At 40.8% G+C, this 15,573-nt stretch overlaps 1 protein-coding gene across 4 annotated transcripts in view; it reads left to right on the top strand.

Annotated features, from left to right (window-relative positions):
- The window catches only part of lats1 (large tumor suppressor kinase 1), a 310,530-nt gene that overhangs the window by 292,762 nt on the left and 2,195 nt on the right, over window positions 1–15,573 (top strand). For 3 of the 4 annotated variants that reach the window (XM_077219631.1, XM_077219630.1, XM_077219629.1), the window contains exons 3-7: window positions 688–835; window positions 2,783–4,119; window positions 6,498–7,080; window positions 8,262–8,444; window positions 15,372–15,478. In XM_077219631.1, coding sequence (XP_077075746.1) covers window positions 688–835; window positions 2,783–4,119; window positions 6,498–7,080; window positions 8,262–8,444; window positions 15,372–15,478 — 2,358 coding nt within the window. The remainder of the gene's footprint in view (window positions 1–687; window positions 836–2,782; window positions 4,120–6,497; window positions 7,081–8,261; window positions 8,445–15,371; window positions 15,479–15,573) is intronic. The other variant, XM_077219632.1, reaches the window with a different exon arrangement.

The following is a 15,573-nucleotide window of genomic DNA, read 5'->3' as shown; positions in this document are numbered from 1 at the left end:
GTTGAATATTAAATGTCCCCAACTAAGCAAGTCAAAAAGCCAAAGGCAACAGGGTGATGATCAAGACTCAATGGGATAACGTACAGTCTGCCGCTTCACCATTATTACATGGTAGTGCTTGCCAAATAACTAAAAATACAAGGTCATGAAATAGTGATTTGAGCTCAACATTAGTTTATTATGTGACTAGATGGTGTGCAGTGACGTGAAACTAGCACAGCTCTGTGGGAATGCAGTTGCCTGGGACAGCTTTACATGCACAAATATCTGACCGCAGAATGCCATGACCAATCACAATTAAGTGCTCTAGGAAGCCATGAAATAATAAAACAATATCGCAAAAATGTAAATGAAATGAACACAGGAGCGATCTGTGTTCGCAGCTCTGAACTATGAGCTCAGAGATACCAGTGCAACTTGTTTCCCCCCTTGGCATTTCACGAGTGCCAATGTTACACTGATTCTCATTAGTAGTAGTAAAACAATAGGCCATTTTATTTGAATACCTTATTTCCTCAGATAAAAGTCAGCTCAAAGTGTTTATGTATGGACAACAATAATATATATTTATATATATAAATATGAATATCATGTCTACAGATGCATTGTGAATGCCAGTTCTTTATAAATGTATATAATAAGTCTGGATGTCACTCAATGGTCATCATCATCTGTGTGTTTGTACAGGAGATGGTGGTTCGTGCGCTGAAGCAGACGAACACTCGTAGTGTGGAGGCAGCCATCGAGTACATCAGTCGGATGAACTTCCAGGAGTCTGCGAGGGAGATAACAGCTGCCGCTGCACGTCCCGTGAGCACGGGGATAAAGCAAACCGGTATGGAACACCACTGAGAGACACTTCTAGTTTGATGTACCAGTCAAAGTCTGCTAAGAGGTTATAATGAAACCGCTTTAAAAAGTGATTTTTCACTATTATTTACAACAGGATCTGTATTTTCATGGCTTAAAAAATAACGATTAGTCAACATCGTTCAACATGTTGTACATAATATTTTGACGGACATTTTTATGCAAAAACTACACATTCTGACTCTGACGATCCTGTTTTTAATATTTTCAGTAATTTTCTATTGTTGACTGATCTTTTTTTCCCCCCGTAGTCGTCCAATTTGACTCATATGCTAATGTACGATTCAGAAACTTGATAGGTGATTTTTATAAAATGTAGTTTGATCAATATCTTCTCAGTTGTACAAAAGATTTAAGGCAATTATGAAAGTCTGATTAAAATGTTGTTTAATCCTCCAGTAAAAGATGATACATTTCTATGTTACATTTAATTAACCCTTAGCAGATTTTGACCTTATTACACAGAGCATTCTTAACACTGATTCATTTAAACAACCAAGAGGTGTTTTTTTTTCCCATGACTCTTGGGTAGAAATACTGGGTATAAAAATCCTTTTTGCAGTCTGATCAACATGACTGGTTTTGCTTCATGTTCATTAATCACATTGGTAATGGTTGAGTGCAGTGCATTGTACTGTAGGGTGAAGTGCTCTTGCCGACTTCAGTAGGTTATCCAGGTATGCCAGGAATACTAAACATTTTCATACTAAATAATACTCTGAACATGGCTGTTGATTAGTTATGATAGAGTTCCAGGAGTGGAACTGAGCACTTGTGAACTAACATTAGAGTATGATGTAAAGCAATTTGGTGAAACTTAGAAATGTGCATGTAAAGTCTTTAACAGGGCTGGCTCGCTGACAATTTTCATTAATCGATTTTAATTGATCTTCATTTTGATGAAGCAATAATGATTCTTAAATCCCAAGATCAATCTTAAGGCTCCACTGTTTAAGTGCATGTGATCCAATCATCTCTTGCACTTTACTATTAGTTACAGCAAAAAATAAACATGTATAAACGGAAGGTATGTTGAAAGAAACCGTACAACTTAATGAAACGTATCTCTTGTAATTGCTCAGTCAGTGTTTCAACCACTGGAAGACATCAATAAAATAGCTTTTAAGCCATTCAGTGTAAATATAGCTTTTGAGTGTTGAAAAATAAATAATAATAAGAGTGTTTTTATAAATAAAAATAAAAAACAATTAAATTCAATAGTCTGGACTCTGTTGTTATTTTTAACCTTTAAATGGTAACTAAACACTAAAACAGCTTTTTTATTTGATGATCTGTAAGAATGGAGCTTTATAAATGCTGTTCATTGATTAGAGTACATTTTTTGACATTTGGGTTTAAAGTGTTTTAATTCTACAATATATGGTGTAAAAATGTCTGAGTGCTTCAGGTTGAACGGTGGCTACTGCAGTTGAATTCCCCTATTGGAAGTTGAGGTGCCCTGTGACATAAGAGGGTACCAGCTAACCACACCCTTGCCTACAGAGAGGTGCACGGGACAATAGAGACACCAGAATAACAATATTCATGTTTCTGAAGCTGAAAATACAGAATTATTTCAGACGAAATATGCTTGCACTCCATCATTGACTAGATCTATTTAAAATAATGAAGGCCACTTATGTTTACTGGTAACATAAGACAATTGGCATTATCAGGACCCACAAATATTCCACCATTGCATTATTATCCATTATATTCAACACTATATATAGTAGTGTAATGTAGTACTGACACTAACTCTGAAAACTTGATTTTCTTTCTCACACAGTAATGTTATTTTAGGTGAACTATACACAAGACATATTGTCACTATCCACGATACATATTTTTGCATTATTGTATTGCGATATATTGTCACACCCCTATTGATTTATGGATGTTTCCTTTCTAGCTCCATCCCAAATTCAACAGACAGTGTTGCGGCGCCAAAGCTGGAAGGGTTCAAAGGAATCACTGGCCCCACAGCGCCACAGTGCTCTAATGACCGATGGCATGATTTACCGTCCCAGTAGCCCTGGACCTCAAAGTGACCTCTCACGGCCCGCTACCTTTCCTCAAAACCTTTCTGCTGCAGCCAGCGGCCAACGAGTGAACCCTCGGCAGGTGCGTAGCATCACTCCTCCTCCCTCCTCATGGGACTCCAATCCCTCAACCAAGCGGTATTCTGGGAACTTGGATTACCTGGTTCCCCGGATCTCTCCTGTGCCTCAGGGGCCCCGACCCGACGGCTACATAAACCCTCCGTCCCAGAATCAGCGAGGCCTCAGTCCAGTGCCTGTGGGTCGGCAGCCCATCATCATGCAAAACTCCGGGAGCAACAAGTTCACCTTCCCTCCATCCTGGCCTCAGAATGGCGCCATGCAAGGGGAATACATGGGCATTAATAACAGGCAGCCGCCGCCGCCTCCATATGCAATCCACCAGTCCAACAGACAGAGTCCCACGGCCCAGCAGATGCAATCCAGCGCGCTTTCCACACCCTCAAACGGAAACAACCTCCCCTCAAGCATGCTGGTGCCCAACCGCAATAGTCACAACCTTGATATGTACAACCTTGGAGGGCTTCCCCAGGGCAGACCTCAGACTTCGCCCAATCAGGACGCTCTTCCATCATGGCCTCACAGCGCGCCGGGGCGCTCCAACTCCTTCACCAGCGGGCGTCAGGGCACCTCTGTGCCCAGCTCTCAGCCCTCCGCCACGACCGTCACCACCATCACACAGGCGCCCGTCCTGCAGCCGGTGAAGAGCATGCGTGTGCAGAAGCCAGAGCTGCACACAGCCGTCGCCCCTACGCACCCGCCTTGGCTCCAGCAGCCGCCCACTGCGTATCAGGAGCCGAGCGCAGAAGTGCCCAGCTACCAGGGCCCACCGCCCCCCTATCCCAAACACCTGCTTCAGCAGCAGCCGCCGCCTCCGGGCTACGACCCCACGCACAAACCCAGCAGCAGAGAGGAGGACGGGGCGGAGCATGACACCGACACGGACAGCAGCTGCTCCGGCGAGAAGAGTCCCGAGGCCTCAGAGGAGCGCGAGAAGAAGCTCATCACCACCTCTCCTGTGCCGGTGCGCCGACTCAAGCGGGACGAGGAGCGCAAAGGGGAAAGCAGAGTTCCCATGTACTCACCGCAGGCTTTCAAGTTCTTCATGGAGCAGCACGTGGAGAACGTCCTGAAGAACCACCAGCAGAGACACCGAAGGAAGAAGCAGTTGGAGAGCGAGATGCAACGGGTTAGCACGCATTTCTTCACTGCCACATACTCTCACAATGCTCTCTGGTCCCTTTACTCTACTGTTAACTTTTCACATCTTTTTCCCTTCATTATTTCCTGCTTTTTTATTCTCTTTCTCTGTCTGTCTGTCATCCATATCTTTCAGTTTGTGGATCTCCTCTGTAAGCCGCCTTCCCTCGTCTTTTCTTTGTCTGATCAACTGGTTTTCATAGTTTAAAGGTTTCTTCTGGAGTAGTCGTCACTCAGTGTGTGGTAAAGTAAGACCCTGTCAGTTGGATGGCATGTAAATGAGTCTTTTCCTCAAATGTTTTCATGAGCTCTGTTCTAAAGCTCTACTGAGCTGCCTACATCATCACCTAGTATCATAGTCTTAATGTTGAAAAGGCATGAAGCGTAATGGACAGCATTTTTGCTGAAACTTTTAGCCAATAATATAAGTGTCTGTTGCAGAGAATGCAATCCCAGAATTTAATTTGATGGCCTCTGTGAGGTCTATCTAATTAAAAATAGATTTTTTGCCTAATATTTATGCACAGAAAGTTTAAAAGTTTGAAAGCCTTACAGCAGTGGGAATAAAAGAGTGCACGTATACCCATTTATTATTATGCTAATCAGAAAATTGTCACTAATCCCAAACTCAACATAAAATTAAGCAAGTCAAGACTTTTGTGATTGCTATTTGTATGACACACAGAGTTGCTTCCTCATTTTAGATGGCCACTTAGGATGTTTTGTGATGGTTAGGATAGCTAACTCTTTAGACAGTTCACTGGGTTTTAGAACGGAGCTATGATCTTAAGGGTTTCCTGCATTTCTGATTTAAGCTCACATCTACTCCCACATGGGATCCATCCAGTGTTTTCACATTTTCTGCGCTGATTGAAGGGTCGGGGGTGGTGTGGGTGATTGATTGGGTAGAATGATAGACGTATATCTAAATCTGCATGTTTCATAACCCACCTCACACTGTGCATTTTTAATTGCTGCTACTTGGCTGCTCGTTATTTTGTTATTTGAACTATTGTATTGTGTTCCAGTGTAGGGTTATGATAGCATTTCAGTAAAATACCAATTTTCATACCAACACAACACAGATTTACTACATAACAAATAGCAACACAGCATTATTTAAAAGTAAATGTTCAACAGGGTTGATTTATAACCTGTCTATGAGGCTTTTTTGTAATCAACATTAATATTTTCAAGTCAAAATTTATATTAATGTATAATGGAAAGTGTTTTTTGGTAGGGGAGCACCAAAATTTCACCAGTTGAAAATCTGAGCCCAAAATATGAATGGAAATCTAAATGGATTGAATAAAAGTAAACAAGATTCTTGCAGTAAAGAGCATGCAATTATTGTTGATGAGATGCATGTGATCTGATAAAAAAGCATGCAGGGATATATCCAGGTGGATTTCAGTGCAAATTCAAGTGACATTGCAAATTCAGGAGACATTTGCATTTCCTAGTTGTGCAAGAACAATGTATGACAAAAATAGGGATGTGATGACACATCATTATCATTATATCAGAATATAAAAATGCGACAATATGTATGGTTGATGTAAACGATATGATTTGCGATAGTTTTATCCAAGACTCAGCTTACTGTATTTAAAGGTAGGCGATAGGTCATCTAAATTTTAATTCTGTCATGTACTCACCATCATGTCATTTCAAACCAATAAGATTTTCGTTTAACCTCCAAACACAATTTTTTTTATGATATCTGAGAAATTTATGTCCATCCATTTAAAGTCTGTTCCTCTAAAACTTAAAAGATCCAATAAATGTAATAAAGGCATCGTAAGAATGATCTATCGAGTGGTCTAATCCAAATCCAAGTCTTCTGAAGAGACACGATGGCTTTTATATGATGAACAGATTTACGACACGCAAACTGTAGTAAACAATTAAATATATATTTAATATAATGCAATGGGGGTAATATTTGTGGGTCCTGTTAATAATAAAATAATATATCTTTTTAATGATAATAATAAAGTAATAATAATAAAAAACCTTTTTATTTTGGCTCAAAATATCAAAATTGCATTGTTCGGTAGTTGAGTTCAGTAGCGTGATTTGTATCGAATCGTGACGTGTGTCGTTACACCCCTACTTCAGTAGTAAATAATAGTTTAGATCACTGTAGGAAACCCTGTGCATTGCATGCTTTGCCGTTTTTCAGTGCTGGATTCTGCCTGCCAATGTTGTGATTGTGAATATTACATGATTGAATGGCGTGTATGTTGTCTGAAATTATTTCAGTAGTTTACTTAATCTGTGTTTTGTGTGAGCAAGTTTGCCTGTGTTCATGTACATGTGTCTGTTTTGTGAGGGCTGTTTTAACCGCGTGTGGTGTGTGTTCAGGTGGGGCTTTCGGGCGACGCACAAGAACAGATGCGCATGATGCTGTCCCAGAAGGAATCCAACTACATCCGCCTCAAGCGCGCCAAAATGGACAAATCCATGTTTGATAAGATCAAAACTCTGGGAATTGGGGCGTTTGGAGAAGTGTGTTTGGCTCGGAAAGTGGACACGGGAGCGCTGTATGCCATGAAGACCCTCCGTAAAAAAGACGTCCTGTTGAGAAACCAGGTGGCCCATGTGAAAGCTGAGCGGGACATTCTCGCTGAAGCAGATAATGAGTGGGTCGTCCGCTTGTACTACTCCTTCCAGGATAAAGATAACTTGTATTTTGTCATGGACTACATCCCTGGCGGGGACATGATGAGTCTTTTGATCAGAATGGGCATTTTCCAAGAGGACTTGGCTCAGTTTTACATCGCAGAGCTCTGCTGTGCTGTGGAAAGCGTCCACAAAATGGGTTTTATCCATCGAGACATCAAACCCGACAACATCCTGATTGATCGTGATGGACACATCAAACTGACTGACTTTGGCCTGTGCACTGGCTTCCGGTGGACTCACGACTCCAAATACTACCAAAGCGGTGAGCCCAACAACTCGGAGACCAAAACATATTTTTGATGACTTGACCCCATGATTTTGTGCCATTATAACTCTTTTTATGCCAATAGTTACTTCGTCCTTTTTTTGGGCTACTGTTGTAGGTAATGTAGCCTTGCCAGTAATTTAATGCTTTATACATATAATCTGTTTATTACATTAATGTTAAAGGCACACTATGTAAGATTTTTGGATTAGAATGTCTAAAAACCACTAGAACAATGTTATATTTTTTTTTTACTTGTGTATTATCCCAAATGTTTCCAAGAATGTTTAAATCCAGAGAAATAAGCTGTTTTATTAGACAAGGGAACAAATGTATGGATACATTTATAGATAGAAAACGAATTGTAATATAGCTCAACACTGTTAAGCCCAATTTATACTTCTGCGTCGAACTCACGCAATAGCTACGTCGTAGGCTGTGTGTAGTGCAAGCGCTGTGATTGGTCTGCTAGAACCCCTCCCTTGGGTTTCACATGCTCCCTCTGCATGTGTTATTGCGTGTCAACGCAGACAACAACGCAGAAGTATAAATCAGCCTTTAATCTAGTCTTATTTTTTAAATCTCGTTTTCTTGATTTACCGCGAGTACCATGTTTTACCATACCTAATATTGATCTAGCTCACTGCAGTGTGCAACAAGTGTCTCGTATAGTAGCCGCATAGTAGTGAACGCACAGAGTAGCATTATAACAACTTTCAACACACTCCAATGAATCCGAAGTGTTACCCCACAAATATGACCGGAAGAAGCAGAAGAGGTCGTCTGTGGCGCAATAAAACGCTACTGCTCTCGAGACGAAATCACGGCGCCATCAACCTACGCCTTTGTTTTTAATAAGAGACCTCTAGCGACGAAAAATTACATATTGTGCCTTTAATGTAATGGTGTTTACAAAAATATTACAATAGCAAATAATGAAAGATTTGAAAAAGAAGTGTCACCAGTGCCTCAGCCTCCTCAAAAGTGGGTTTTAGTGGGAAGTAGTCGTCTACAGACCACTGCAAAATCACATTCAGGTCTGACTGACATTCTGACACAGAACACCCACTTTTTACCATCACATCAACGTGACTTTGTTAATATTTATGGACCCTAGCTGTATTGTTCACTATTGAATAATGAATGATGTTGAAGTTGGTGTGTCTGTGTGTTGTCAGGTGATCATGTGCGGCAGGACAGCATGGACTTCAGTAAGGAGTGGGAAGATCCTGCGAGCTGCCGCTGTGGGGACCGACTGAAGCCGCTGGAGCGCAGAGCCGCTCGACAGCATCAGCGCTGCTTGGCTCACTCGCTGGTGGGCACGCCAAATTACATCGCCCCCGAGGTCCTGCTGCGCACAGGTGTGTATGCCACAACATGTGAAAAAACATACATTTCTTGATTTTGATGGATTCTTTTTTTGAAGAACTGATATTGATTCTAAGATCCCAAGAATTGATCTTTCAGTCTGTGCTTCGAAGCGTCCCTCCCATCTAATAAATCGCAATAAGCTTTGTTACTTGTTCTGCTATGAAACGTCTCCTCTTTCAAATTCTGTCAATTTTATTCTGAAATTCAAACAATAAATACCATTTTAGCTCCCTTTAATGTGGCATGACAGATCATATATATATAGCGCCTACAGTTCAAGAGAAGCGCACATGAACTGATCATCTCTCTGCTTTACTACTAGTTACCTTCTGATGTTCATTCATGATAATTTCATACTGTATGTTGAAAGATATAGAACAACTTACTGAAATCTGTGTAATCGCTCAGAGTTTCAACCACAGTTAGACGTCAATAAAACAGCTTGTAAACAAGTCACGTAATGTTAAATTTACCTCAGAAAAGCCATTCAGTGTCCAAAAACTCGTTAGTCAGCTAGAAAATAACTTTGCTAAGAGCATTTTGATAAATATATGCACTAGAGTTCTCAACGGGCCTGAAAATTACAACCCGACCCGACCCGGCCCGTGGCTTTTAAAGCCCGGACCCGATGTAACCCGACACATCAACATGAATTATCTGCCCGAACCCGGCCCGCGGCCCGACGCCGATTTTCTTTTTTTTTCTCATAGCTACACGTATTATCATGACCAGCAGACGGGAATTCAAATCAACCTTTAGTGTTCACGTCTTTTAACAATAGCCTACAAACAACTTTAAAAACATAAATAGGCTATATAGGCTACTAAATATGCCTCAAATAAAAATCTTCTGGACGACCCTGTTTTTTTGCTGTCATATTTCATTAGCACCTTGCATTTTGAGCATTGCACATACCCTGTAGAATTTCCATCAGAATCCAGCACCACTCCAAACACTTTCCAGACCTCTGATTTTCCGACTCCTGTAGTAGCGACGGTGAAGTCTCCTGCAGCAAGTTTACTTTTCACCAACTCCATCTTCTTCTCCAGGCTAAAGGTGTGCACACAGCGGCATCAGGTCTGCCCCCCCGATGCACGTTGCACGCAGCAGCCAGACTTTCTTTACGGTGAACAGCAGCGATGATTAATACGCTAATAATTAATAATTAATAATTTTTTCTCTTTTTTTACTGAGCGGAAAAGATTAAGTCCGAGGTCCAACCCGACCCGAGTCATTTGCTTATATTTTCGAACCGAGCCCGCGGGTCCCGTCGGGTTTGTCGGGCCGACCCGGCCCGTTGAGAACTCTAATATGCACTATATTGCATATTTAATGTGTGAATATATGTCATGTTTTTATGACAAACCACTATTTAAACGGTTATATTGAGTAGAAATTCCCTGTATAGTTAGCAATGTTTTTGGCCATGTACTGTACCTGACACCAGCGTGGGAATTATACCGCGGCCACGCGGCCATGGCCGCCGTTGCCCTACACTTTGGCCTCCATGCCCCGTGGAAAAAAAATCATCGTACGACCACAATGGCCTGTGTGCCCTGGCCCTGTCCAAGTTCCATGTATAAAGCGCCAATGCGTCGATGTAATCATTATGAGCGCTGTATACTGATGTGCTGTGTTTTCAATTCATACCAGCAGCCTGAGGGCGCTCTACTGAACATTATAGTCCATATTTGAAACACATGAAGAAGAGCGTTCGACAATGCAGGAAATCCCAAATCCCCGACCACAAACAGAGCTAACAGTTCGCTGTAACATGTCGTTTCGAAGACAATAAACATTTTTGTAATGTTATTTGACTTACCTGTGTTCTTCGAGCCATGTCAGGCATTTTCATAATAATAGATTATATGTATAATGTTATGCTAATCGATAGACTTTATCATCGTTGCATTATACATAAAATATTATATTTTCTGTCTGATTTTTTTTTATCTGAGGCCAAATCAGATCACAGAAGGTTATTTAGAACACTCGACTTGAGTTATAAAGTAAGTTTGGAGCACAAACATGGTTTTAATCTCATAAATTGTCGTGTATTGATGGTGTGCTAAGCTAATAAGTAAAGTCATATGACATGATCTTGAAAAACATTTACCTAAATACAGAGTTTTAGATATATCATCTTCAGATTTTAAGTATAACATGGTCAAACACGTGACTTTAGCTGCAGTGCATTTCTAGATTGATACAATGCAAACTTCAATTTTATTTTTATGAAGATGTTTCATAAAAAAAAATTCTCATAACTTTAATTTTTTAAAATCTATTTATACTATTTTTTTTCCATTGTGACAATAATTAATTCTACATTTACAATAAACTACCAGGTGTCAGCTTTCAAATGAGATCATACTTGTGCTTTTAGTACAAAGGGTTCATGAACTGTATCTGTTTCAGTTTGGGTATGCCATATCTGGGGATTTTTCAAAAGTGGGGTTGCAGTTTAACAGGTTGTAGTTGGAAACAGAGACCTCTTTCAATACATTCAAGGGTTGCTGAATTTGACAAGCCCTGATCTCAAGCTGAATTTTCTTATTTGTACAATCGTATAGGCCTCCATAGACAATACATTGCAGACCAGCACATGTGCATTTCCCGATGCAACTGTGTTTTTGTAAATTGCACAATTTGATTTCTCTGAATCCATTGCAGTAAGTCCAGTCAGGCTCACCATGATGCACAGGGAATTACCATGTTATGGTATCAATCTGAATGGGAAAACCATCGAATTGTACTCAATGGCCTTTGTGCCCTGTCATATGGCCTTGGTGCCCCAAAAAAAAAAGAAAAGGTGGAGGCCAAATGGCCTTGCCCCTAAAATTACATAATTCCCACCCTGCCTGACAAGCCTCAATTAATCGATATTGAATCGAATTGCATCGCAAGCTTGTGAATCTAAATCGAATCAAATCGTAAAATGTGTGTCAGTGTCCAGTCAGTGTGTGTTATTGTGGCGGTACATTGATGGGTTTAGGACTGCCGACTCCCAAAGCATTGGATATTCTTTATAAACTAGAGTTGTCACAAAGTACCGACTTTGTCGGTACTGAAATTTTAAAATTGTGACGTTTTGAGCACTGTTGAGCGGAATCATAAACGCTTCTGATTGGCCATTGTGTTTCAGGCGCTCATCGGATATGTCTGTGATTGGCTACAATGATCAACGCACGGTAGTGTTTGAAAGTGTTCTGAACACGGGAGTGGGAGCGTTTGAAAGCACAAGCACCGATCCTGCTGATAGACGCCTGCTCTCATAAGCTCCCGTCTGTATCTGTGTAAGCGCTCGGTGAAGAGCGTCATTGATGTATACAGGTCCATCTAAAAAAATTAGGATATTGTGATAAAGTTCATTATTTTCCATAATGTAATGATAAAAATTAAACTTTCATATATTTTAATTCATTGCACACCAACTGAAATATTTCAGGTCTTTTATTGTTTTAATACTGATGATTTTGGCATACAGCTCATGAAAACCCAAAATTCCTATCTCAAAGAATTAGCATATTTCATCCGACCAATAAAAGAAGTGTTTTTAATACAAAAAAAGTCAACCTTCAAATAATTGTTCAGTTATGCACTCAATACTTGGTCGGGAATCCTTTTGCAGAAATGACTGCTTAAATGCGGCGTGGCATGGAGGCAATCAGCCTGTGGCACTGCTGAGGTGTTACGGAGGCCCAGGATGCTTCGATAGCAGCCTTAAGCTCATCCAGAGTGTTGGGTCTTGCGTCTCTCAACTTTCTCTTTACAATATCCCACAGATTCTCTATGGGGTTCAGGTCAGGAGAGTTGGCAGGCCAATTGAGCACAGTAATACCATGGTCAGTAAACCATTTACCAGTGGTTTTGGCACTGTGAGCAGGTGCCAGGTCGTGCTGAAAAATGAAATCTTCATCTCCATAAAGCTTTTCAGCAGATGGAAGCATGAAGTGCTCCAAAATCTCCTGATAGCTAGCTGCATTGACCCTGCCCTTGATAAAACACAGTGGACCAACACCAGCAGCTGACATGGCACCCCAGACCATCACTGACTGTGGGTACTTGACACTGGACTTCAGTCATTTTGGCATTTCCTTCTCCCCAGTCTTTCTCCAGACTTTGGCACCTTGATTTCCGAATGACATGCAAAATTTGCTTTCATCCGAAAAAAGTACTTTGGACCACTGAGCAACAGTCCAGTGCTGCTTCTCTGTAGTCCAGGTCAGGCGCTTCTGCCGCTGTTTCTGGTTCAAAAGTGGCTTGACCTGGGGAATGCGGCACCTGTAGCCCATTTCCTGCACACGCCTGTGCACGGTGGCTCTGGATGTTTCTACTCCAGACTCAGTCCACTGCTTCCGCAGGTCCCCAAAGGTCTGGAATCGGTCCTTCTCCACAATCTTCCTCAGGGTCCGGTCACCTCTTCTCGTTGTGCAGCGTTTTTTGCCACACTTTTTCCTTCCCACAGACTTCCCACTGAGGTGCCTTGATACAGCACTCTGGGAACAGCCTATCTTTCTGTGTCTTACCCTCTCGCTTGAGGGTGTTTATTATGGGCTTCTGGACAGCAGTCAGGTCGGCAGTCTTACCCATTATTGCGGTTTTGAGTAATGAAACAGGCTGGGAGTTTTTAAAAGCCTCAGGAATCATTTGCAAGTGTTTAGAGTTAATTAGTTGATTCAGATGATTAGGTTAATAGCTCGTTTAGAGACCCTTTTCATGATATGCTAATTTTTTGAGATAGGAATTTTGGGTTTTCATGAGCTGTATGCCAAAATCATCAGTATTAAAATAATAAAAGACCTGAAATATTTCAGTTGGAGTGCAATGAATCTAAAATATATGAAAGTTTAATTTTTATCATTACATTATGGAAAATAATGAACTTTATCACAATATGCTAATTTTTTGAGAAGAACCTGTATTTATAACATGTTTTTGAAGCGCTGATCATTGTAGCCAACTCTAGTTTATAAAGAATATCTAATGCTTTGGGAGTCGGCAGTCCTAAACCCATCAATGTACCGCCACAATAACACACTGGCTGGACACTGACACACAATGGCCAATCAGAGGTGTTTATGATTCCACTTAACAGCGCTCAGTGGTGTTACTGAAATTTTAAAATTGTGACTATTGCATACTGTGCGGTAGTTAGTTCTAACCCTAACGCAGAAATAAATGAGAAATAATTTTTTCTAACCTAATTAAAGGACAAGTTCGGTATTTTACACTTAAAGCCCTGTTTTAAAGGGTTAGTTCACCCAAAAATGAAAATTAAGTCATTAATTACTCACCCCCATGCTGTACCAACCCCGTAAGACCTTCGTTCATCTTCGGAACACAAATGAAGATATTTTTGATTAAATCTGAGAGGTGGATCACTGCTACATAGGCTGCCAGAGGGAATGAAACTTGACGGCCCAGAAAGTCATTAAAGAACATGTTTAAATATTCCATGTGCCTACAGTGGCTCAACTATAAGTTTATCAAGCGACGAGAATACTTTTTTTCCGAAAAAAAAACATAAATAACGACTTTATTCGACTATTCCTTTTCTTCCTTGTGGGCCTGAGACGAGAGTTCAAGAGATTTCCACGACGCATGCGCGAGAACTGAACAAGAGGTATTAGAAGAAGAACGTCCTCTTCTCAGTTCTCGCGCATTTGTCGTGGAAATCTCTTGAACTCTCGTCTCAGGCCCACAAAGGAAGAAAAGGAATAGTCGAATAAAGTCGTTATTTATGTTTTTTTTTTTCGGAAAAAAAGTAGTCTCGTCGCTTGATAAACTTATAGTTGAGCCACTGTAGGGACATGGAATATTTAAACATGTTCTGTAATGACTTTCTGGGCCGTCAAGTTTCATTCCCTCTGGCAGCCTATGTAGCAGTGATCCACCTCTCAGATTTCATCAAAAATATCTTAATTTGTGTTCCGAAGATGAACGAAGGTCTTACGGGGTTGGTACAGCATGGGGGTGAGTAATTAATGACTTAATTTTCATTTTTGGGTGAACTAACCCTTTAAGATTGTTTCTGATGGAATAGAACGGTTAACTGAAATTTGGACACATGCTGCTGTCCCGTGAATTTTCGGTTTCACCCCCCCACCTCCACAATGGTTTCATAGGGGCACTGGAAGAATCATTCATAAAATGCATTAAACTTTAGTTTACAAAGAAGTGAAACTCACCGAATGGTCTGAGGTGTTCACTGATATGCTCACACAAAAATCGCTGCAAAAGATGCTTTCCAACAGGTTTTATCGTAGTTTTTGTCCAACTCCATTGACTTGTATTGGATGTTCTGTGAGGTATGGTATTACTCCGCCGCCGGAAACGGAAATGGGGTTGTTTGTATTCTTTCTGTAGTCTTATGCAGTCGCGGTATCGTAGGCTACGCTATTCAAGCTTTCAGTGGAAGAATGTACGGGTGTGAGGCGTTTGGAAAAATAGGTCCATAGTTTTACAATGAATGGTAAAACACCTGTTGGAAAGCATCTTTTGCAGCGAATTTCAATCTTAACCGTTCTATTTCATCAGAAACGATCTTAAAACAGGGCTTTAAGTCTAAAATACCGAACTTGTCCTTTAAATGTATGCAAGCCTAGTACAAGTCTTCCCACCCGTGGTCCTGGAGCACCCCCAATAGCACACGTTTTGGATGTCTCTCATCTGACACAACCACTTCAGGTCTTGCAGTCTGTACTAATGAGCTGATGAGTTAAATCTGGAGTGTTAGATGAGGAGGTCATACAAAATGTGCAGTGGTAGATCTCCAGGAACAGGATTGAGAACCCCTGGTTTAGAATATGTTGTAAAGCACAAAAGAACTTTCCACTGCTGTAAACTTGATTTCATTACCCTTTAAATTGATAAAAGTGAATTGATTGTTTCATTTTATGTATTTTTAATCCTAGGTTACACGCAGCTCTGTGATTGGTGGAGTGTGGGTGTTATCCTCTATGAGATGTTAGTTGGTCAGCCTCCTTTTCTGGCCACAACTCCTCTCGAGACCCAGATGAAGGTTAGAATATATTTTGCTCTATAATTTTGTAATGCACATATGCAGCATTAACTAGAAGATTTCACATTTAAATCTACAAGATCTTCACCAAAAAT

Source organism: Siphateles boraxobius, unplaced genomic scaffold (assembly GCF_051911475.1).
Source record: "Siphateles boraxobius isolate OS27281-9 unplaced genomic scaffold, OSU_SipBor_1 8, whole genome shotgun sequence".
NCBI classification, from domain to species: domain Eukaryota; kingdom Metazoa; phylum Chordata; class Actinopteri; order Cypriniformes; family Leuciscidae; genus Siphateles; species Siphateles boraxobius.
The sequence above is the reverse complement of the archived record's forward strand: the minus strand, read 5'-3'. Positions and strand labels throughout refer to the sequence as shown.